Raw genomic sequence first — 23693 nt, 5'->3', positions numbered from 1 at the left:
ACTTAAGTCTCAGTCTCCGAGGAGCTTCAAAGGGAGGTCAGGATGGCCATTTCAAGAGCCCCTGTGTGTGGAGAGAGGGGCCCCGGACTATGTAGCTCCTGAGGGTGAGAGGGGGCCCATGAACTTTCTTGGGAAGACATGTCCCTCTATCGGGTCTCTTGGCTGTATTTTGAGTCAGGAGTGTGTCACTGGGGATAGAAAGATGAAATGGGGAAGAGCCTCAAGACCTCCTCAGCCCTGGCCTCCGAGCCCACCCCGAGCTGCTTCCCCAGGGGACGAAGACCTCCTTGGCGTGATGGCAAGAGAAGTGCCGAAGCAGGAACTGACAGTTCCCGGCGGCACCGTGCCCAGGGCGTTGTCCTCAAAGCCTCAGGACTTTCAGGTGAGGACCTGCCAGGTTCAAAGCCCACATGGCCTGCCTGACACCCTCACCTGTACTCCCAGGAGATCTCCTCCCCTTCACAAGGTCATTGTCTCAGCCACCTAGTGCTCCTGTAACAGAAGATAACACAGTTGGGTGGTCTTAAAGAACAGAAATTTATTTTCTTACATTTCGGGAGGCTAGAAGTCTGAATTCAGGGTGCAGCTCTAGGGGAATATGCTTTTTTCTCTATTTCAGCTTCTAGTAGTTGCTAGCAATCTTTGGCGTTCCCGGGCTTGTGTGCGTGACTGTCTTCATGGCATCTTCCCACCGCATCTATCGCTGTGTCTAATCTGCGCTTTTTGTGACTCAGAAGTGATTACGTTCAAGACTCACCCTGCTCTGATAATAACCTCGTTAACATAATGAAAGAAAACCCCTATTTCCGAACAGGGCCATGTTTACAGGATTAGGATTTCAACACAAATTTTGAGGAAAACACAATTCAATTGGTAACAGTCATGTTAGGGAGTTTGAGGCTGAACTACATACAGATCCCCGGATCCTCGCTGTATTCCCTGCTCCCCAAGGGGCCATCCTGGGGAACCAGGGAGAGGCCAGAATGGTAGTCTCCATGAGGCTGAAGCGAGAGCCAGCGCCAGTGAAGAAGCAGGAGGTGCTGGCTTGCACCAGCCGGCCCTGGGCAGGGGCTCTGAAGGCAGAGGATGAGGCAGGGACCCTGCCCTGCGGGAGCCCTCAGGGTTGTTGGAAAGACAAAGATGGGAACATGCAAAGTTAAATTTACTGTGTAGGAGATGCTGAGGAGGACCTGAGGGGATCAGTGTGGACGGACATGGTTTCCACTGCAGATTCTGGGAACGCCATCCCATGGCTAACTTCTAACCTGTGACCTCACATTCCTGCCATGGTTTTGTCAGCTCCCTGGCCTGCCACTTGTCCAGGAGGCTGGGGGTCAGTGGCGTCACTAGGGTTGGTGTCACCACCTCCCCCCCCGGCCCCACCATGGGCCTCCTTCGATACCAGGCCGTACAGAATCCTTAGTAATGTTTTTTGTACTAATGTTACTCGTAAATCGTAATTCCCGTATGTCACTTATTTTCCTTGAATTACTGCTTCGTGCTCAAAAACGTTATTGCTATAGGTTCACAAATACTAATCACCACAATACTGTAGCCAAAACACTGGAAAATTTGACAAAATCAGGGACTATAAGAACGCCAGGAGCAACGAAAACAACAGCGCGTGCTTGTAGCACGGGCAGAGGGATCCACATGATCCCAAGTGCCGGTGTAGTTGGGTGATAAAGACAGCTCCGACTGCAGTTCATTAGAAGGTTCGAAAAGTAGATTAGCACTGAGTGTTAACCTCGTAGGTATGTTGATGCATTTAAACCGGGCTTACGAAAAATGTTTTTGTTGTTGTAACTAACTACAGGGATGTTTTTGTAAAAAATAATAAATTTCTGCTGAAAGACTGCACAAAAATTTTATAGCCAGTCATATACATGTCATCCCCCACAATAGTGTCACCTGATGCTGTCCACACTCCCACACCACCCTAGTGACTCCACCTCTGGGAGTCATCCTTGATTGCTACTCTTCCTTGCTCCGCCCCTGCTTCCAGCCAATGGCCGAGTCCCAGCTCTAAATATCAGTTGACTCCATCCCTGGCGGAGCCACCACCATCACTGTCCTGTACCACATCCACAGCCCCCTCCCGAGCTCCCAGCCTCCCCCCTTCTCCCAGCCATTCTTCAGCCAAAGTCGGCTTCCAAAAATGTCATTCTCATCATGCTGTGCACCTGCTTAAAAAGTCCCAATGTCTTCTGGACAAAACCCAAATAGCCCATATTGGCTTACCCACACCTGCTCCCCTAAGCCCCTCTCCCCCCCACCCCCCACCCCCACCCTGCTGTAGCTGTAGCTCTAACTCTTGCGGTTCCCTTTGCACATGTGGTTGTCTCCTTTGGAGCACCTTCCCTCGCCTGTGCGCCCCACCTCTTTTCACGGAGCTAGTTTTTTTTTTTTTTTTTAGTTTACCACAAGATATTAACTCAGTGCCCAAATCACTACTTTCCTATGTGTTAGTGGTCAGGGCAAAGTTCTGAAATGAAGGCTGCTTGCTTGGTTTGGCCCAGTCTTGTCCCTGACAGTCAAGTATTTGCGTGTGTACTAATCTTTGAAGAGTCCCTGGACTTGATGAAGACAAAGAAAGCCTCATGGAGAGTGGCTGGGTCCACAGCCTGGTCTGAGAGAACCGTATACTGTTTACTGTCTGACTTAGGCTCCGAGCTCTGCTGTAACAGAAACACCACAACTGGGTGCCTTTAAAGAACAGAGATTTATTTTCTCACGGTTCAGGAGACTAAAGTCTGAATTCAACATGTGGCTACAGGGGGAGGTCCTTTCTTTATCTATGCCAACTTCTAGTAGCTGGCAGTCTTTGGAGATCCTAGGCTTATAGGTTCATCTGCCTCTGTTGTCGTTAGGTAGAGCCTGTCTTCTCCCATATGTACTCCTGTGTCTAATCTGTTCTTCTTATAACCCAGAAGTGATTAGATTTAGGACACACACTACACTGATAAGGCCTCATTAACATTACATGAAAACTCTACTTTAAATGGAATTACATCCACAGGTATAGGGGTTAGGATTCTGGCTTAGTCATCTAGTGCTGCTATCACAGAAATACCCCAAGCAGATGGCTTTAACAAACAGAAATTTACTCTCTCACAATTTAGGAGCCTGTTGTTGTTGTCTGGGTTGTAGTTGTTAGGTGCCATCGAGTCAGCTCTGTCACATAGCGACCCTATGCACAACAGAATGAAACACTGCCTGGTCCTGCGTCATCCTTACAATCGTTGTTATGCTTGAGCTCATTGTTGCACCCATGGTGTGAATCCACCTCATTGAGGGTCTTCCTCTTTTCCGCTGACCCTTTACTTTGCCAAGCATGATGTCTTTCTCCCAGGGACTGATCCCTCCTGACAACATGTCCAAAGTATGTAAGACGCAGCCTCACCATTCTTGCTTCTAAGGAGCATTCTGGCTGTACTTTTTCCAAGACAGATTTGTTCGTTGTTTTGGCAGTCCATGGTGTATTCAATATTCTTCGTCAACACCACAATTCAAAGGCATCGATTCTTCTTCGGTCTTCCTTATTCATTGTCCAGCTTTCACATGCATATGATGCGATTGAAAATACCATGGCTTGGGTCAGGCGCACCTTAGTCTTCAAGGTGACATCTTTGCTCTTCAGCACTTTAAGGAGGTCTTCTGCAGCAGATTTGCCCAATGTGATGTGTCTTTTGATTTCTTGACTGCTGCTTCTGTGAGTGTTGATTGTGGATCCAAGTAAAATGAAATCCTCGACAACTTCAATCTTTTCTCCGTTTATCATGATGTTGCTCATTGGTTCAGTTGTGAGGATTTTTGTTTTCTTTATGTTGAGGTGTAATCCATACTGAAGGCTGTGGTCTTTGATCTTCATCAGTAAGTGCTTCAAGTCCTCTTCACTTTCAGCAAGCAAGGTTGTGTCATCTGCATAACGCAGGTTGTTAATGAGTCTTCCTCCAATCCTGATGCCCCATTCTCCTTCATGTAGTCCAGCTTCTCATATTATTTGCTCACTATTTTTTTTTATACAGATTGAATAGGTACGGTGAAATAATACAACCCTGACGCACACCTTTCCTGACTTTAAACCACTCAGTATCACCCTTGTTCTGTCTGAACAACTGCCTCATGATCTATGTAAAGGTTCCTCATGAGCACAATTAAGTGTTCTGGAATTCCCATTCTAAAGGAACCTAGAAGTCTGAATTCGGGTGGATTTATCTAGGAGAAGGAAACCCTGGTGGCACAGTGTTTAAGAGCTGTAGCTACTAACCAAAAGTTAAGCAGTTCAAATCCACCCGGTGCTCCTTGGAAACCCTATGGGGCAGTTCTACTCCATCCTTTAGGGTCACTGTGAGTCAGAATCGACTCGATGGCAATGAATTTTTTTTTTTTTAATCCAAGGAAAGGCTTTCTCTCTCTGTCAGATCTGGGGGAAGGTCCTTGTCTTCTTTCAACATCTGTGGGCCAGTGTTCCTTGGAGATCTCTATGTGTCTTGGCATCAATCTTTCCATGGGTCTAGGAGGTTCTCAGCACAGGGGCCCCTGGTCCAAATGATGTGCTCTGCTCCTGGCTCTTTTTCGTTGGTGGTAGGAAGTCCTCTCCCTGCTTGTTTGTTTAATCTCTTTTATATCTCAAAAGAAATTGACTCAAGGTACAACCTAATCCCGCATATTGTGTCCTTCCTCATTAACATAACTGCCTCTGATCCTACCTCATTAACATCATAGAGGTTGGGATTTACAACACACGGGATAATCATATCAGATCACCAAATGACGGACAGCCACACAATGCTGGGAATCATAGCCTAGCCAAGTTGGCACATTTTGGGGGAACACAATTCAATTCATAACATCTTCTATAGTCAGAGATGACAAGTTCCCATGACTGTGCCCTGCTAGCCACTGCCTGTCTCCAGTTCCTGCACCCTCCAGAGCTTTAGCCAGCCCACATCTTTGGTGGGCTCTACATTGCTCTTCTTCCCTCCCACTTTCTAATTTTAGACTGAGGTGTCATAGACCCTTTACAGAGTTTCAATAAAGTACATCAAAGCAGAAGAAGAAATCACAAATCACAGGTCATAGATTCAACAGCACAGAACTTTTCGAATTTCAATTTCTTGAAAAGATCATAAATAAAAATAAGCAAACAACTGAGAAACATTAACCAGTTGCTGTCAAGTTGATTTCAATATCACTCATGGTGACTCCACGTACGTTAGAGTAGAAGTGGGATCCATAGGGTTTTCAGTGGGGTGAGTTTTCACAAATGGAACACCAGGCCTTTCTTCCCAGGCATCTCTGGAAGAACTCCCAATGCCAACCTTTTGGTTAGCAGCCAAGCACATTAGCCATTTGCACCACCCAGGGACTCTTGACTAAACCAAAAAAAACTAAACCCAGTGCCACCAAGTCGATTCTGACTCATAGCAACCCTACAGGACAGAGTAGAACTGCCCCATAGAGTTTCCAAGAAGCACCTGGAGGATTCGAACTGCCAACCCTTTGGTTAGCAGCTGTAGCACTTAACCACTACGCCAGCAGCGTTTCCGAACTCTTTACTAGACTTTCTTTATTCTGTAACAAGCCCGTGACAATTGAGAAGAGAAACACTAAGTCCACACAAGAGGGAATGGCAAAGAGGTAGAGGTGACAGTTCCCAGAAGAGGAGGCTTAGATAACCAAAGCCTTCCCAGGACATGCCTTCAGCCAGGCAGAGTGCCACCTCCTCCCAACCTTCTCCGGTGTGTTCTCGTTTTACCTGCAGTAGCTGGGACGTTTCTTCTCAGAACAGTTTTATTCTTGAGAAGAGAGTCCTTGAGAGTTGAGAAGAGAAAAGAGTCCAGACCCCCAGCATTGGCCCCTGTGTTCTCCTCCATGAAAACCCTGGTGGCATAGTGGTTAAGTGCTACGACTGCTAACCAAAAGATCAGCAGTTGGAACCCAGTAGGCACACCTTGGAAACTCTATGGGGCAGTTCTACTCTGTCCCATAGGGTCACTATGAGTTGGAGTCAACTCGACGGCAATGGGTTTGGTTTTGATTTAGTTCTCATCCACAGGTTCGAGTGAAGGTGTTTGAAGCCCGACAGCTCATGGGTAACAATATCAGGCCGGTGGTGAAAGTGACCATCGGAAGCCAGGAGTACCACACGAGGATCAAGCTAGGAAACAACCCTTTCTTCAATGAGGTGAGTGCCACAGACCCTTTGGCTGAATGGAGCTCAGGGAGGGTCGGCCAGGTGGGCCAGCCAGGGGTTGGGTATTTCCTGCAGGCAGCTGGCAAGCTTGCTTCTTGACTAGGATCTTTTCACTGGGAGCCAAGCACTGTGCGTGGCACTGGGAACACAGAACTGGATAATTCAGAGTAGTTGAGGTGCTGGTGGTCTGATGGGGGCACAGCATGAAAAGACATAGACAACTACAACAAGGCAAGATTGGGTTGACAGAGGTCTGGAAGCCCTGCTAATGGAGCCATGAGATGACGCTTATACCATATTCTTGTCACTGCTGGAACCCCAAATCCTAGCACCATATCTGATGCCCAGTAGGGCCTCCATATTTTTCAAATTAACTGGTTAATAAACAAAGAGATAAAGGTACAAGGGGAGCACGGAGGAGGCTCAGGAGCATGGGATGGACTCAGGAAAGGCTCCCTAAACCTTGAGGGAAGAGTCTGCCAGGGAAGGACAGATAAGTTAGGGAAAGGCAATTCAGGAAAAAGGAATAACATTTTCAAAAACCTTGCAGCAGGAAACAGCATGACCTGTTGGAAAAACCATAGATTTGGGCATGACTGGAGTGGGGTGGCCAAAAGTGAGTCTGCAAAAAGGGCTGGGGTCCCTTCATGGAAAGAACTCCTGAGCCACTGAGGGGCTTAGGCAGAGAGTGGCAGGCCCAGGTTCAGTGGCATCACTAGAGGGGTGTGGGTGTGCAGACCACACCAGGTGACACTGTCAGAGGCAGTGACACCAACATTACTGTCTATAAAATTCTTGGGCAGAGTTTCAGCAGAAATTTATTATTTTGTATAAAAATATCCCTGTAGTCAAAAAACAGAAACACTTTCTTTAAGCCCAGCTTACATGTACCAACACATCTACAAAGCTAAAACTGAGCTAATTTACTTTCTGAACCTTCTGACGTGCTCTGGTCAGAGCTGTCATCATTACCCAACCACAATGACGCTTCAAATGGTGTGCTTTTGTCTGCACCCGCTACAAGAACACACTGTTGTTTCCATTGCTGCTGGTGTTTTTATATAGTTGCTTGATTTAGTCAAATTTTCTGGTGTTATAGCTACAACATTGTGGTGATTAATACTTGTGAACCTATATCAATAACTTTTTTGAGAATAAAGTAGTAATTAAAGGAAAAGAAGGAGTGATATACTGGAATTACCTTTTACGAGTAACATTAGTACAAAAATCATTACTAAGGATTCTCTGTGATGTGGTATGAGAGGAGGTCCATGTTGGGGGTGTGACACCGTGAGTCACCTCACTGGGTGACACCGACCCTAGTGACACCACTGCCCACACTTGCACGTGGGAAAGGAAGTTCTGGGGAAGACCGAGGACGTGGACTGGCAGAGACCAGTCTAGAAGGTGGTGATGCTGCAGTCTCCATTCCTGGGGCAGTTAGCTGGGCCTTGAGCTGCTCACGACAGATTCTCCAGGGATTCCTCACATTTGTGCTTTAGCTGGGCAGAAACCCTCCAGAAGCTCGGGAGACCTCTGCTTCCGATGGAGTGTGGGCTTGTCAGTGAGCTGAAAGTCGCTGGATTCAGTTGTGGAGGTCAAAGTTATCTGAGCCTACAAGTTTATTAGGTGAATGGTGGAAGAATCATTGGTCATTCTTTCCCCTATTCTCTCTGCTTCAGACCTTCTTCAAGAATTTTCGTGAGGTTCCTGCAAAGTTCTTCGATGAGACCGTCTTAATCCAGGTGAGGAACAGACTGGCCTCCAGCAAGATGGATGCACTTTCTTGTCCCACCTCAGTCCTGGGAAGCACATCAACCCCCAACCCCCACCCACAGAGCCAGGGTCACATCATTGCTTCTTTCTGATCCCAAGGCAGCATCTCTACCACCTTCTTCACCCCCTGGCAGTCCAGGTTTCCCTTTCATTAATTCATTCCACAAATGTTATGGAGTGCTGACAGCCAGGTCCTTAGCTGGGTGCCGAGGTGAACAGGGCAGCTCCTTCCCACGCACCAGTATTCTCAGGCCATCACAGGACTCGTCACACTGGAGGACTCCATTCCCCGACCAGAGGGAGCCCTAGAACAATGGTGAACATGTATTTATCAAGTGCCTACTGCTTGTCCGGAGTTCAACCAAAACCTGACCCGTTGCTGTCATCGATTCCGACTCACAGTGACCCTGCAGGACAGAGTAGAATTGCCCCATAGAGTTTCCAAGGAGCAGCTGGTAGATTTGAACTGCTGACCTTTTAGTTAGCCGCTGTAAAGGTTAAGTACTGCGCCACCAGGCCTCCACCCAGAGTCCAGGGTATTGCAAATGGCTAAGAGCTGCACTACTAACCCAAAGGTTGGCAGTTCGAGTCCACCCAGAGACACCTCAATCTGTTTCTGAAACGTCATAGCCATTGAACACCCTGTGTGGTGCAGTTCTACTCTGTAACACATGGGGCCGCCATGAGTCAGAATTGAATCGAAGGCAACTGCTTTGGTTTTGGTTCTTTTACTGGGTGCCCGGCCCAGAGCTAAGGAAACAAGGAGATCTCTCCCCTGAAGAGTTCGCATGTTCCTGGGAACACAGGCACATAGGAAACCCCCGGGACAGCACATAATGAAGACAGTCGAGTGCAACACTTTGCTTTGTGTTGACCTGGGAAAGTGAATTGGCCTCTCTGACCCTCAGTGGAACTGAAAACCTGAACCTCACAGGGTTCCTCAGAGGATTAAATGAGAAAACCTGTGTGCAAATACCTGGCCATTAGTGAGGGTTTCACAAACCCTGGAGGATCCTGGATGGGGCCCTTACTATTCCTCCCACGGTGGATAGGGCAAATCGGAGTTGTGAATAACTGAGATCTTTCTGGGAATTCCCCTGCAGGTGATGAACTCGTCCATGCTGAGGTTCAAATCGGAGATTGGGAGATTCCAAGTGAGCACCATGAGACAGAGGAGGCTGGGTAAAACAGTCAGGGTTCTAAGTCCCAGAGCCCGGGAGAAAGGACTTGGATATTTGCATCAGAAAGGTCCGGATTTGGATCCACCCATCAACTGGGTGAGAGCCCTGGTGACACAGTGGTTAAGCCCTTGGCTGCTAACCAAAAGGTCAGCAGTCTGAGTCCACCAACAGCTCCTTGGAAACCCTATGGGAAGTTCTACTCTTCCCTGTAGGGTTGCTGTGACTGTGAGTCATATGGCTATGGCTCATAGGACTATAGTCGGAATCGACTCAACGGCAATGGATTTGTTTTTTGGTTTAACAACTGGGTGACTTGGATAAGTTATTCCAAGCCTCTATTTCCTCATCTATGAAATGGGGATAATAATATACCCACCCCACAGGGGATATTCTGAGGATTACAGTAAATAACACCTATGAAAGCACTTGGCACCATGTCAAATTCCTCATACCATCAACACAGCACAGTTCACGTCTCTGACTCCAGGAAAGCAGAAATGGAAGCAAAAAGAAAAAAACAAACCCATTGCCCTGAGCCAATTCTGACTCACGGCAACCATATGGGTTCTGGCAGAACTGCTAACAGGGCATTCTCCCGTGTCATCTTCACAGAAGCAGGTCATCAGGCTTTTTTTTCGGCAGCACTGCTGGGTGGGTTTGAAGCACCAGCCTTTTGATTAGTATCAGAGAGCAAACCATTGGCACCACCAAGGAACCTTCAGAAATGGAAGCAAGAATATAGAAAGACCAAGTGCTGGAGAAATCCAGACAAAGGTTGCTCCCAGTGAGAACACAATACAAAGGTTTGATCTGGAAAGACACAGACTGAGAGACAAGGAGAATCTGCAACAGGCGTGACAGTCTAAACCAAGATTTTCCAAATCCAGGAAGATAGGAAAAGGCAGGGTTGCCGGATTAAATATGGGGTGCCCAGTTATGTTCGAATTTTAGATAAACAGCAAATATTTTTTAAGTATAAATATGTTCCAAATATTACAGGCTTCTTACCAAATATTGCAGTGGACGTATTTATACTTAAAGGATTCATTATTTATCTGATATTCAAATTTAACTGGTCATTGTGTATTTTCATCTGTGAAATCTGGCAACACTAGGAAAAAGGCTCCACCCTTGGGAAAGGCAAATGTAGGACAAACAAGAGTAGGGTTTCTTTCTTACTGCCTACTGGTAGTCAGCACCTTACATTCCTTACCTGCTCCTCCCCGATCTCATCCACGAAAGAAGTACAGGCTTTACAAGGGAGAGAATCCCTGTGTGACACAAATGGTTGAGTACCTGACTACTAGCTGAAGGTTGGCTGTTCGAACCCACCCAGAGGCGCCTTGGAAGAACGGCCAGTCAATCTGCTTCTGAAAGTTCAGTCTCAAAAACCCGAAGAAGCAGTTCTACTCCAAAATACATGGCGTTGCCATGAATCACAATCAACTCAGCAGCAACTAACAACAAGGAGAGGTTACGTGGCAGGAGATCGAAAACAAGCCTCTGACACAGGCTGCTGCACGGTTTCCAGACAACGACCAACTGCGACATGAACTATCGAGACAAGTCACAGAGGTCAGGGAAAAGCTGAACTTGACCGAGATTTTCTTTCTTAATATTACTTTTTGTTACGAAAAATTTCAAACATACCTAAAAGTAGAGAGAAGAGTATTATGGATTCCCACATCCTCATTACACGGCTTGACCAATTTATGGGCAATCGTGTATTTTCTACACCCCTACCCACTTCCCCTCCCACACTGGGTTATTTTTAATCAAATCCTAGGTATCGTATCATTTTATCTTTAGATATTTCAGCATGTGTCTCTAAAACATAGAGATTCTATTAAGTGTACAAAACAAAATCACTGCCATCAAGTCGATATCGATTTACAGCAACCCTATAGGACAGAGCAGAGCTGCCCCAGAAAGTTTCCAAGGAGCGCCTGGTGGATTTCAACTGCTGACCTTTTCATTAGCAGCTATAGCTCTTAACCACTAGGCCACCAGGTTTCCAATTAAGCATAACTACAATACAATTTTTATGTCTAAAGACCTTTATAGTTTCTGGATAGGTTTAAATACCTAGTCGGTGTTCAAATTCCTCTAACTGTTTTATGAATTCTTTTCACTGTTCATTCAAATAAGGATCCAGACAGGTCCATATTCTGCTGTTGCTTAATACGTATTTAATACTGTCTTTTTTTTTTTTTTCCTTGCATTTAATTTGTTAAAGAAACTGGGTGGTTTGTCCTGTCGAGTTCCCCTCAGTCCGCATTTAGCTGGTTGTATCCCTAAGGGCCCCCACGTGTCTGTCAGTTTGTCATACTGTGGGGGCTTGTGTGTTGCTGTAATGCTGGAAACTATGCCACTGGTATTCAGATACCAGCAGGGTCACACATGGAAGACAGGTTTCAGCTGAGTTTCCAGACTAAGACAGACTAGGAAGAAGGACCCGGCAGTCTGCTTCTGAAAAGCATTAGCCAGTGAAAACCTTATGAATAGCAGCGGAACATTGTCTGATATAGTGCTGGAAGATGAGCCCCCCAGGTTGGAAGGCACTCAAAAAACGACTGGGGAAGAACTGCCTCCTCAAAGCAGAGTCGACCTTAATGACGTGGATGGAGTAAAGCTTCCGGGACCTTCATTTGCTGATGTGGCACAACTCAAAATGAGAAGAAACAGCTGCAAACATCCATTAATAATAAAAACCTGGAATGTACGAAGTATGACTCCAGGAAAATTGGAAATCATCAAAAATGAAATGGAATGCATAAACATCAATATCCTAGGCATTAGTGAGCTGAAATGGACTGGTATTGGCCATTTTGAATCGGACAATCATATAGTCTACTATGCTGGGAATGACAACTCGAAGAGGAATGGTGTTCCATTCATTGTCAAAAAGAAAGTTTCAAGATCTATCCCGAAGTACAACACTGTCAGTGATAGGATAATATCCATACGCCTACAAGGAAGACCAGTTAATACGACTATTATTCAAATTTACGCACCAACCACTAGGGCCAAAGATGAAGAAATAGAAAATTTTTATCAGCTGCTACAGTCTGAAATTGATCGAACATGCAATCAGGATGCATTGATAATTACTGGTGATTGGAATGCAAAAGTTGGAAACCAAGGAGAATCAGTAGTTGGAAAATATGGCCTTGGTGATAGAAACAATGCCAGAGATCACAAGATAGAATTTTGCAAGACCAATGACTTCTTCATTGCAAATACCTTCTTTCACCAACATAAACGGCGACTATACACATGGACCTCGCCAGATGGAACACACAGAAATCAAATTGACTACATCTGTGGAAAGAGACGATGGAAAAGCTCAATATCATCAGTCAGAACAAGGCCAGGGGCCAACTATGGAACAGACCATCAATTGCTCATATGCAAGTTCAAGCTGGAACTGAAGAAAATCAGAGCTAGTCCGCGAGAGCCAAAATATGACCTTGAGTATATCCCACCTGAATTTAGAGACAATCTCAAGAATAGATTTGATGCATTAAACCCTAGTGACCGCAGACCAGACAAGTTGTGGAATGACATCAAGGACATCATACAAGAAGAAAGCAAGAGGTCATTGAAAAGACAGGAAAGAAAGAAAAGACCAAGATGGATGTCAGAGGAGACTCTGAAACTTGCTCTTGAGCATCGAGCAGCTAAAGCAAAAGGAAGAATTGATGAAGTAAAAGAACTGAACAGAAGATTTCAAAGGGCCTCTCGAGAAGACAAAGTGAAGTATTATAATGACATGTGCAAAGAGCTGGAGAAGGAAAACCAAAAGGGAAGAACACACATGGCGTTTCTCAAGCTGAAAGAACTGAAGAAAAAATTCAAGCCTTGAGTTGCAATAGTGAAGGATTCCATGGGGAAAATATTACATGATGCAGAAAACATCAAAAGAAGATGGAAGAATACACAGAGTCATTATACCAAAAAGAATTAGTCGATGTTCAACCATTTCAAGCGGTAGCATATGATCAGGAACCGATGGTACTGAAGGAAGAAGTCCAAGCTGCTCTGAAGGCATTGGCGACAAACAAGGCTCCAGGAATTGATGGAATATCAATTGAGATGTTTCAACAAACAGATGCAGCGCTGGAGGTACTCAATCGTCTATGCCGAGAAATGTGGAAGACAGCTTCCTGGCCGACTGACTGGAAGAGATCCATATTTATGCCTATTCCCAAGAAAGGTGATCCGACTGAATCTGGAAATTGTAGAACAATATAATCAATATCACACGCAAGCAAAATTTTGCTGAAGATCATTCAAAAACGGCTGCAGCAGTTTATCGACAGGGAACTGCCAGAAATTCGGGCCGGTTTCAGAAGAGGATGTGGAACCAGGGATATCATTGCTGATGTCAGATGGATCCTGGCTGAAAGCAGAGAATACCAGAAGGATGTTTACTTGTGTTTTATTGACTATGCAAAGGCATTCGACTGTGTGGATCATAACAAACTATGGATAACGCTGCGAAGAATGGGAATTCCAGAACACTTAATTGTGCTCATGAGGAGCCGTTACATGGATCGGGAGGCAGGTGTTCAGACAGAACAAGGGGATACTGATTGGTTGAAAGTCAGGAAAGGTGTGTGTCAGGGTTGTATTCTTTCACCATACCTATTTAATCTGTATGCTGAACAAATAATCCGAGAAGCTGGACTGTATGAAGAAGAACGGGGCATCAGGATTGGAGGAAGACTCATTAACAACCTGCGTTATGCAGATGACACAACCTTGCTTGCTGAAAGTGAAGAGGACTTGAAGCACTTACTGATGAAGATCAAAGACCACAGCCTTCAGTATGGATTACACCTCAACATAAAAAGAAAAAAAAAAATTTTTTTTTAAAAGAAACAAAAATCCTCACAACTGGACCAGTGAGCAACATCATGATAAACGGAGAAAAGATTGAAGTTGTCAAGGATTTCCTTTTACTTGGATCCACAATCAACAGCCATGGAAGCAGCAGTCAAGAAATCAAAAGACGCATTGTACTGGGCAAATCTGCTGCAAAGGACCTCTTCAAAGTGTTGAAGAGCAAAGATGTCACCCTGAAGACTAAGGTGCACCTGACCCAAGCCATGGTATTTTCAATCACATCATATGCATGTGAAAGCTGGACAATGAATAAGGAAGACTGAAGAAGAGTTGATGCCTTTGAATTGTGGTGTTGGCAAAGAATATTGAATATACCATGGACTGCCAAAAGAATGAACAAATCTGTCTTGGAAGAAGCGCTGCCAGAAAGCTCCTTAGAGGCAAGGATGGCGAGACTGCGTCTTACATACTTTGGACATGTTGTCAGGAGGGATCAGTCCCTGGAGAAGGACGTCATGCTTGGCAGAGTACAGGGTCAGAGGAAAAGAGGAAGACCATCAACAGGGTGGATTGACACAGTGGCTAAAACAATGAGCTCAAGCATAACAACGATGGTAAGGACGGCACAGGACCGGGCGGTGTTTCGTTGTGTTGTGCGTATGGTCGCTATGAGTCGGAGCCGACTCGACGGCACCTAACAACAACAACAACAACATCCCTACGGGGTCATTTACCATGCCAGTCAGTCCTTGTATTTTCTGTCTAGACACTTGATCAGACTTGAGTTCAGTTTTTTCAGAAGATAACTCCAGCAGGAGGCACAGAATATCTGTTTCTGTCTCCTCTTTTGTTGTTAACCAAAAAAAAAAAAACCCGTTGCCTTCAAGTGAATTCGGACTCGCAGTGACCCCATAGGACAGAGCAGAATCGCCCCAGGGTTTCCAAGGAGAAGGTGGTGGATTCTAATTGCCGGCCTTTTTGGCAGTAGCCAAGCTCTTAACCACTGCATTTAGATATATCACTTCTTTAGGGGTGTCAAGTAGGTTTTTTTTTTTAACAGTTTTGCTTTGGTATATTTGATATACAATAAATTGCACCTATTTAAAGCGTACAATTTAGTAAGCTTTGACATATTTATCCACCCATAAAATCGTCGCTGCAGTCAAGACAATGAACATAGTCAATCACCCCCAAAAGCTTCCCCGCTCTCCTTTGTATGCCTCCCCTCCTTCCCCCTCCCCCCTTCCCATGCCGAGACAGCCACTGACCTGCTTTCTGGTTCTGTAGATCTGTTTGCATATTCTAGAGTTTCGTATAAATGGGGTCACACAGTGTGTGTTCTTTTTTCTCCGTCTCCTTTCACTCTGAGCTTCCTCGGTGTGTGTGTCAGTGGTTGGTTTCTTTTTATTGCTGAGTAATATTCCGTTGTGTGGATATACCGCAGTTTGTTTCGCCACTCAGCCATTGATGGACATTTACGTTGTTTTCAGTTTTTGGCTATTACAATAAAGCTGCTATGAACATTCACGTATACAAATCTTAATATGGACATATGTCTTAATTTTTCTTGGGTAAATATGCATAAGTAGAATGGCTAGACCATCTGGTAGGTTTTTTCTAAAACTTTCAGTGTTTACCATTTTATCTTCCCGCCAGCAGTGAATTAGAGTCCCCGTTGCCCCACATTCTCACCAACACTTGGTATACTCTGTCTTTAGTTTAGCCATTTTAACGCTGTGTAGCGGCATTGCGACGTGATTTCAGTCTGCATTCCTCTGATGACTGGTAATGTTGGGCATCTTTTCGTGGGCTTCTTTGCTATCTCTATATCTTCCTTGATAAAGTGTCTGCTCAAACCTTTTGCTCGTTTTTATTGGTTTGTTTGTTTCCTTATTACTGAGTTTTGAGGGTTGCTTATATATTCTCAATACAAGTCCTTTATCAGATATGGGATTTGCAAATATTCTCTCCCAGCCTGTGACTTGTCTTTTCATTCTCTTAAGCGTTTCTTTCAAGGAGAGAAGTTTTACATTTTGATGAAGTCCCGTTTATCTATTTTTCTTTTATGGGTCATGCTTTTGGTGTTGCATCTAAGAACTCATTACCTATCTAACTCAAGAGGAGGGCTGGGGTTTTTAATTTTATTTTTTAATAATTTATTTGTTTTGTCATTGTTGTTCAGAATATCCACAGCAAAACATACACCAATTCAACGGTTTTTACAAGTACAATTCAGTGACATTGATCACATTCTTTGAGTTGCACAACCGTTCTCACCCTCCTTTTCTGAGTTGTTCCTCCTCAATTAACTTAAACTCATTGTCCCCTAGGGTTCCTAATCTAATCTTTCCAGTTGCTATTGTCAGTTTGATCCCATGTAGCTAGATTGTAAAATAGCATAATGGTCAAGGTAGACATTCTTTACTAGTTAAGCTAAATTATTGTCTGATTTTAAGAAGGCTTAAAGGGATATTTTTTGGTTTCAGGTTTAAAGATTCTCGGGGCAATATTTTCAGGGGTTCATCCAACATTCTTGATTCCAGAAAGCCTGAATTCCATGAGAATTTGAAATTTCTTCTGCGTTTTCCCCTTTTTGATCAAGGTTCTTCTACAGAATCTACGATCAAAATATTCAGTAATGGTAACCAGGCACCATCCAGTTCTTCTGGTCTCATGGCAAAGGAGGCAGTTGTTCACGGAGGCAATTAGCCACACAGAGGATGGCTGAGTTTCCAAGCAGACCCTCTGGCAGAATTCTGTGGCTGCTCTATGGAACCTTCTGATGTGGGTTGCAAGTGTGGTCAGAATGTTCTGAAGGTGCCTTGCCCCATACTGCCTTCAGTTCCACTCCACACCCCTCAGGCCTCTGTCAGAGACCATCTCCCAGGGAAAAGGGAAAAGCTATAGTTTCTTTGCCAACTCCTACCTTTACCACCCTTTTCCCCCAGGACCTCAGATACCCTTTCCCCATTCAGGGGAGAGTCAGCACTGTTGGTCGGGCAATGCAGTGTGGTAGTTAAAGGCTCTTTCAGTCCAGACGTCGTCATCTACTAGTTGTAAGACTTTAGGCACTTCTCTCTAACTCAGCACCATTCTCTGTAGAGTGGGGTGATAATAGTCCTATCTTATGGAAACCCTGGTGGTAAAGTGGTTAAGTGCTATGGCTACTAACCAAAAGGTCAGCAGTTTGAATCCGCCAGGCGCTCCTTAGAAACCCTGTGGGGCAGTTCTACTCTGTCCTACAGGATCGACCATAAGTCGGAATCAACTCAATGGCAATGGGTTTGTTTTAGAGATTAAAGGAGTTAAGGCAGAACGAGTGCTCAGGCACAGGTAACGAGTATTTTCACCACGTTAGTAGGATCACAAGTCTTGGCTGGAGGCCCTAACTAACCCTCACTCCGCTCTTGTTTTTTCAGACAGATATTGGGTTTATCTACCATTCTCCAGGTAGGTAGGTAACAGTTGTCATAAATACGTGTGTCTTCTGAGAAAAACCAGGCCAAGTATCAAAATGCCACCAAATCCCCATATCTTCACCACACAGGGGAGAGCATTAGAGATTATGAATTATTTTCTGTACTTGATAATATTTTAGTGTACTTTACCCTACTTTATAATAATAGCATTTGGGTCAAATGATAGCTTTTTATTTCAGCCTGGGATTTGATTTCTATTTTTTGAGGCCAGGGTTGGGAGAATTGAAGTCTGAGTAGAGATACCCACTGTGACCTGGCCCCAACATTTCAGGTTGAGGTTTGGACTTAGGGTTGGAGGAAATTCTTACCTCTACTGTATCTGGTTCCAGACCAGGTCAGTAAGAACTGTAAGTTCCTAGGGTGGGAAAGAGGGGTCCCTACTTCTAAAGTGAACATTTGGCAGCCCTGTGAGTGGACTATCATTGCCTAATGGTTAGGGTGGCTTCTGCTGTTCCTCCAGGATCTCAGGCAGATACAACCACTGCCCATTGCTGAGGACCAGAATAAATGAGACAGGTTTCCATTCCCCTCCCCGCTTAGAAACAAAGACTAACTTCAGGAAAGAGGGATTGGAGGCTGGACACTGGTCTCCCAGGGCCCCCTCTGCTTCCCCAGGTCACACACTCCTGGAGACTGGACTCTGGTCTCCTATGGCGCCCTCTGCTTCCCCAGGTCACACACTCCTGAGGGAGTGGTTAGGCCTCTGCCAGCCAGACAACCCCAGCAGTGGCTTGAGAGGCTACCTGAAAGTCACCATCTGTGCCCTTGGTGTGGGAGACCAGGCCATGGTGAGGCTTCCCCCTACACCCTCCTCAGGAACATTCCCTGTGGGGCTGCCTTCCTTGGAGCATCCTTGGACCCTCAAAGTAGCTTTTGATCCTCACATCCTTCCCTCTGTCCACTGCCCCAAGTGGGAGGTCAGGGAAGCATAGTCTGGTGGCCTTAGCTGTGACCTCCCCATGATTCTGACCTTATCCCACTGGTCTCTCCAGGTGGATCTAATGCTACCCTACAGGGCTGATGACACCGGCCCTAAGCTCTTCCAGTCGGCAGCAGTCCCGATCCACACAGCCCAACTGCAGTTCTTCATCTACTGTGCGGAGGACCTTCATCTCAGTTAGGATCAGGGTGGGGAGTGATACAGTGGTCCCCTACACAGCGGCATGCCGGATCCTCATGGGACTTCCCCGCTCCATTTTGACAATGACCTAAGATATGGGGTGGGGCCCTGGTGGCGCAATGGTTAAGAGCTTGGCTGCTGCTAACCAAAAGGTTAGCAGTTCAAGTTCACCAGCCGCTCCTTGAAAACCCTATGGGGCAGTTCTACTCTGTCCTGTAGGGTCACTGGAGTCAGAATTGACTCAATGGCAATGGGTTTGGTAAGATTTGGGGTGGGGGGCAGCGTAAGACTGAAATTGTCCAAGAATTGCTTTATGAAAGCCCCATGGGCACCCTTTAAATGGGTCTCATTCCCTTGACCTGTCTTTGATGTCCAGACTCCTTCTCAAAGTTGCCTATGTCAGCCCCGCTCCTGCCCCTTAAGGCCATGGAGTGCCATGACACACTGAAGGGGCAGAGTGGTAATTCGAGGCAGATCTTCCCAGGGACACCAAGCTAAATCTTGGGAGGGGGCTTTACTTCGTCCTGTCCCCTCCCCGCTTATTCCTCCCAAAAGAGTGCTGCTGTCTCAGAAGTCTTTTAACTTCTTGTTCATAGGGAAATACCAGGCAGCGAACCCTATGTTGGAGGTAGAACTAAGCGGGAAAAAGGTAAGCATACAAAGGGTCTAAGGCTTAGAAGAACTGACACTTGGAGAAAATAAAATAGTGTAGAGGAAGGGATGGTGGGTAGGACACCAGGAATTGTCTCCCAGCTTTTCCACTAAGGAGTGGTGTCTTAGTCAGTTAGTGCCGCTGTAACAGCAATACCACAGGTGGGCGGCTTTAACAAAGAGACATTTATTCTCTCACAGTCAAGGAGGTTAGAAGTCCAAATTCAGGGCGCCAGCTCCTGGGGAAGGCATTCACTCTCTGTCGGCTCTGGGGGAAGGTCTTTGTTATCACTGTTCCTCTGGTCTAGGAGCTTCTCGGCACAGGGACCCCAGGTCCAAAGGATGTACTCCCCTCTTGGTTCTTCATTCTTGGTGGCATGAAGTCCCTATATCTCTGCTCACTTCTCCTTTTATCTCTTGTAAGATAAAAGGTGATGCAGGCCCACAACCCAGGGAAACTCCCCTTACATCGGATCAGGGCTACAACCTGAGTAAGGATGTTGCGTTACACCCTAATTCTCTTTAACCACAGGCAGAGATTAGGATTTACAACACACAGGAAAATCACATCAGATCACAAAAGGGAGGACAACCACACAATACCAGGAATCACGGCTTAGCCAGGTTGACGCATATTTTGGGGGGACACAATAAAATCCATAACAAGCAGTATGGCCCCACTGGACCAGGAACTCCGTAAAGGCTAAAGGCAGAGTCCACATCTGATTCACCCCCGTATCCCTCTAGCCCCGCACCTTGCATGAGAAGATGCTCACTAGAAACCAAATGTAGTAACCAATGGGTGAATGGATGAGTGAATGAAACAACATGGCAACAAGCGAACAAACAACACTGAGTCTGCCACTGGTCCCCTTTGGACCTCAGTTTCGTCATCTGAAAATTGAAGATTCCAGGCCAGAGAGTGGCTGACATTCCATGAATCTTGAAGAACACAGAGTAGCGTTTTCCAAACATGCTGGTGGCGATATACGCAAAAAAAGGGCCCAGTGTTTAAATTTGGGGAACACTAGGTGAGAGTGAAACAGATTTGTCTCAAAATTCACAAACCATCATTTCCCCCATATTTTGTCACATGCCAGTTGTTAAATCCGGCCCACACTCAAAGTGGGAGTGATCAGCTCCACCTTTGGAAGGGAGGACCGCCCAAGAGTCTGTGGAGATATTTTAAAACCAGTACACAAGGGTTTATTTCCCAAAGGGTGGTTGGGGTGCCCCCGAAGTCAAAGATGACCTTGGGTGGTAAGTGGCATACATTAAAAAATTTTTTGTCTTAGATTGTATTAAAAAGTTTAAACAGTCCAACTAACTCAATTTCAAAGATATTATTGTTTAGAATAAGATAAGGCTTAGCAATTAGCTCAGTTGATGCTTTTAAAGGGTGTATACCATTGTGTGCTGTGCCATCAGCGATGTTTTTGCCCATTCTTCCGTGGGGATCTTAGAGTTTAACTGGCAAAACCTATTTGGATCTACTCGTTTAATGTAGTTAGTGACTCTGCCTCTATTTAAAAATTCAGCCAATTGAAAATTAATGGAAGGGAAAATATTAAGTAATCTCGATCTGGCAAAAAGGGAAGGATGAACATAAAGAACCGAAGCTGTAGCTGATGAGATGTTGTTCAAGGTGTCTTTAAACCAGGGGCCAGCACGATAGGCCCTGTGCTGCAGACGGCTGTCCATCAGCGGGCAGGAAGTGATGGCTGGGCGGGAGGCCCAAGGGGCTGTGCACAAAGGCGGGATCGGGCTGGCATTGACATTGCTTTGGGATGTTCCCAGCTCAAGACCAATGTGCAGACCCAAACCGAGAACCCGGTCTGGAACCAGATCCTGACCTTCCCGATTCAGGTATCGCTGCTCCTAGAAGCCAGGGCTAAGACCAGCACACCCCACCCTTCCCCCACTGCCCCTCAGACAGAAGGGCAGCGTTGGGGTGTTCGTGTGTGGGTGCGAGTGGGGGATGAGGGCCAAGAAGCACAGCAAGGGGGAGTTCCACCTGACGGGGAGCAGGAGGAAGGCTGGGAGGAATGGAAAACCTTATTTATCCAGTATTATTAAGAAATGGGGTCCCCGAGTGGCAAAATGGTTTGTGCTTGAGTGCTAACGGAAAGGTTGGCGGTTCGTATCCAGCCAGCAGTGCTGCGGAAGAAAGCCCAGGTGATTTACTTCTGTAAGATCATAGCTACTGAAAACCCTGTGGAGCACAGTTCTACTCGAAACCCTGTGGGTCACCATGAGCCAGAATAGACTTAATAGGTAGCTGGTTTTGTTTTTTTATTAAGAAAGGAGCTGGGCGAAGCTTTCCAGAGAACTTAAAAGTGCCCTTTTACCACATTACAAGACAAGGCAAACAAAACATTTGAAAGACCCACCCTAAACTGTATTATACATTTTCTTATCTCCTGGGCAAAGGGCCTGAATATAACTCTCGGTTGAAGGCCTAGAGGCGTGACTGGGGACGTAGTTACACACTGGGCTGCACGGAGAGATAAGCGGTCTCAGGCTGCTGCTGTTTGTGGCCTCTGTAGTCTGACCTTACAGCCTTTTACCAAAAAAAACCAAACCCATTGCTGCCGAGGCAACCGGGACTCATAGTGTCACTATAGGACAGGTTAGGGCTGCCCCAAGGTGTTTCCGAGGAGCAACTGGTGGATTTGGACTGCTAGCCTTTTGGTTGGCAGCCGAGCTCTCAACCACCGCACCACCAGGGCTCCTACGGACTTTAGGCCTCCTCGATCACCTGTCCCTATTCGCTAGAAGCCCTGGTGTAGCAGTAACTGCCTTTTGACTCTTCCTGGTTCTCAGCACCGTGTACAAAATAAAAACCTTTCTGAGCAACACCTTGAACTCTCCCACAAGCCCAATGCGTAGAACTTTCTGTGACACTGATTTGGCCCCCCAGAAAGTGGCTAGCTTTCTTAGACATTCTGTGTGTGCCAACACATTTAATTAGCTCATGAGCTGCTCTCCTCTCTCTGCTGGACCCCCCTCTTCGTTTCTCCTGGAAGCTTTCTTCCCCAGTCTGACTCCTGTTAAATCCTAATTTTTAACGATTGCTCATAACCCCCACCTCCTCAGATGATTCTACAGACTCTAAAAGTACGAAGAACAAACAAACAAATCCGTTTTGGAAAAAGTACAGCCAGAGTGCTCCTTAGAAGTGAGAATGGTGAGACTTTGTCTCACATACTTTGGACATTTTATCAGAAGGGACCAGTCCCTGGAGAAGGACATCATGCTTGATAAAGTAGAGGGTGAGCAAAAAAGAGGAAGACCCTCCTCAGGATGGATTGACACAGCGGTTGCGACAATAGGCTCAAGCGGGACAATGATTGTGAGGATAGCACAGGACTGTTGTACATAGGATCACTATGAGTCAGGACTGACCCACTGGCATGTAACAATAACAACAACAAAAATAGGAAGAGACCTGAGAAGGGGCCCAGTCCCTGCCCTACCAGGCTAAGCTCCCTCCCCCCGGTCCCTTGCCATGAGGAGCGCTCAGGGACCTTCCCTGCAGATTCTCTGATGCTCTGTGCGTGCTCAGAATGTCAGGAAGCCCTCCCTCATGTTCAGCCCCCTTCAGGATCAGAACCAGCTCTTCTTCCTCCCTGGGAAGACAGTCCTCTCCTTTCCTGTACAAACACCCCCAAACCCTCACCCATTTCCTGCAGAACAGTCTCCCGAGCCCTTGCCATTTGGATGCAGGCCTGATTGTCACTAAACTAGTTGCCACTGAGTTGACTCTGACTCATGGCGACTCCATGTGTGTCAGAGTAGAGCTGTGCTCCATCGGGTTTCAATGGCTCTTCTTCCTTGGTGGTAGGAAGATCGTCGCCTTCCCACTTCTGGGATGGTTCGTTTTAAGCCTAGCGAGATGAAAAAACTGACCAAACCCTTCGTTAGGTTCCCATAGACTTCATCTGCATGGTCTCACCCCTACAGGGGTGCCATGAACTTTATGTGCGTTATTAGCAAGCTATCCAGTCCCCTCGGTGAGCCACGATTACCTCATTTGTTACAAGACCATGGCGAGAAAGGCCACACAAAAGTGATCCATTGTACCACACCAGGCTTTTCTTCTGAGGTGCCTCTGGGTGGACTTGAACCTTCAACCTTTTGGTTAGCAGCCAAACACATTAACCGTTTTCACCACCCAGGGTCTCTGAAGGTCCGTTAGCTCCATGGTAATTTCACCTTTGTCTGTGATTCAATGACTCATTGGTAACCAAGTCAGGCCTTGGACCTACCCCAGGACTTCCCGGCTGCTCTTAACAATCTTCCAGGGGCCAGAAGGCCCGAGCCCATGCCCACTGCTGTTCTGCCTTCCTCTTGCAGCTGCCCTGCCTCTCCAGCTACATCAAGTTGCGAGTCTTGGACTGGTGAGCAAATGGGCTAAGGCTGAAGCTCGTGCAGGGAGG

At 46.1% G+C, this 23693-nt stretch overlaps 1 protein-coding gene across 1 annotated transcript in view; it reads left to right on the top strand.

Annotated features, from left to right (window-relative positions):
- The window catches only part of FER1L5 (fer-1 like family member 5), a 67741-nt gene that overhangs the window by 4732 nt on the left and 39316 nt on the right, over positions 1-23693 (top strand). The window contains 10 exon segments of the mRNA XM_049856625.1: positions 273-382; positions 6062-6190; positions 7882-7944; positions 9079-9129; positions 17424-17454; positions 18156-18271; positions 18476-18599; positions 19200-19252; positions 21052-21120; positions 23611-23654. Of these exon segments, the coding sequence (XP_049712582.1) occupies positions 273-382; positions 6062-6190; positions 7882-7944; positions 9079-9129; positions 17424-17454; positions 18156-18271; positions 18476-18599; positions 19200-19252; positions 21052-21120; positions 23611-23654 (790 nt within the window).

This window comes from Elephas maximus, chromosome 17 (assembly GCF_024166365.1).
Source record: "Elephas maximus indicus isolate mEleMax1 chromosome 17, mEleMax1 primary haplotype, whole genome shotgun sequence".
Classification (NCBI taxonomy): domain Eukaryota; kingdom Metazoa; phylum Chordata; class Mammalia; order Proboscidea; family Elephantidae; genus Elephas; species Elephas maximus.
This window is presented reverse-complemented; position numbering and strand designations above follow the sequence as displayed.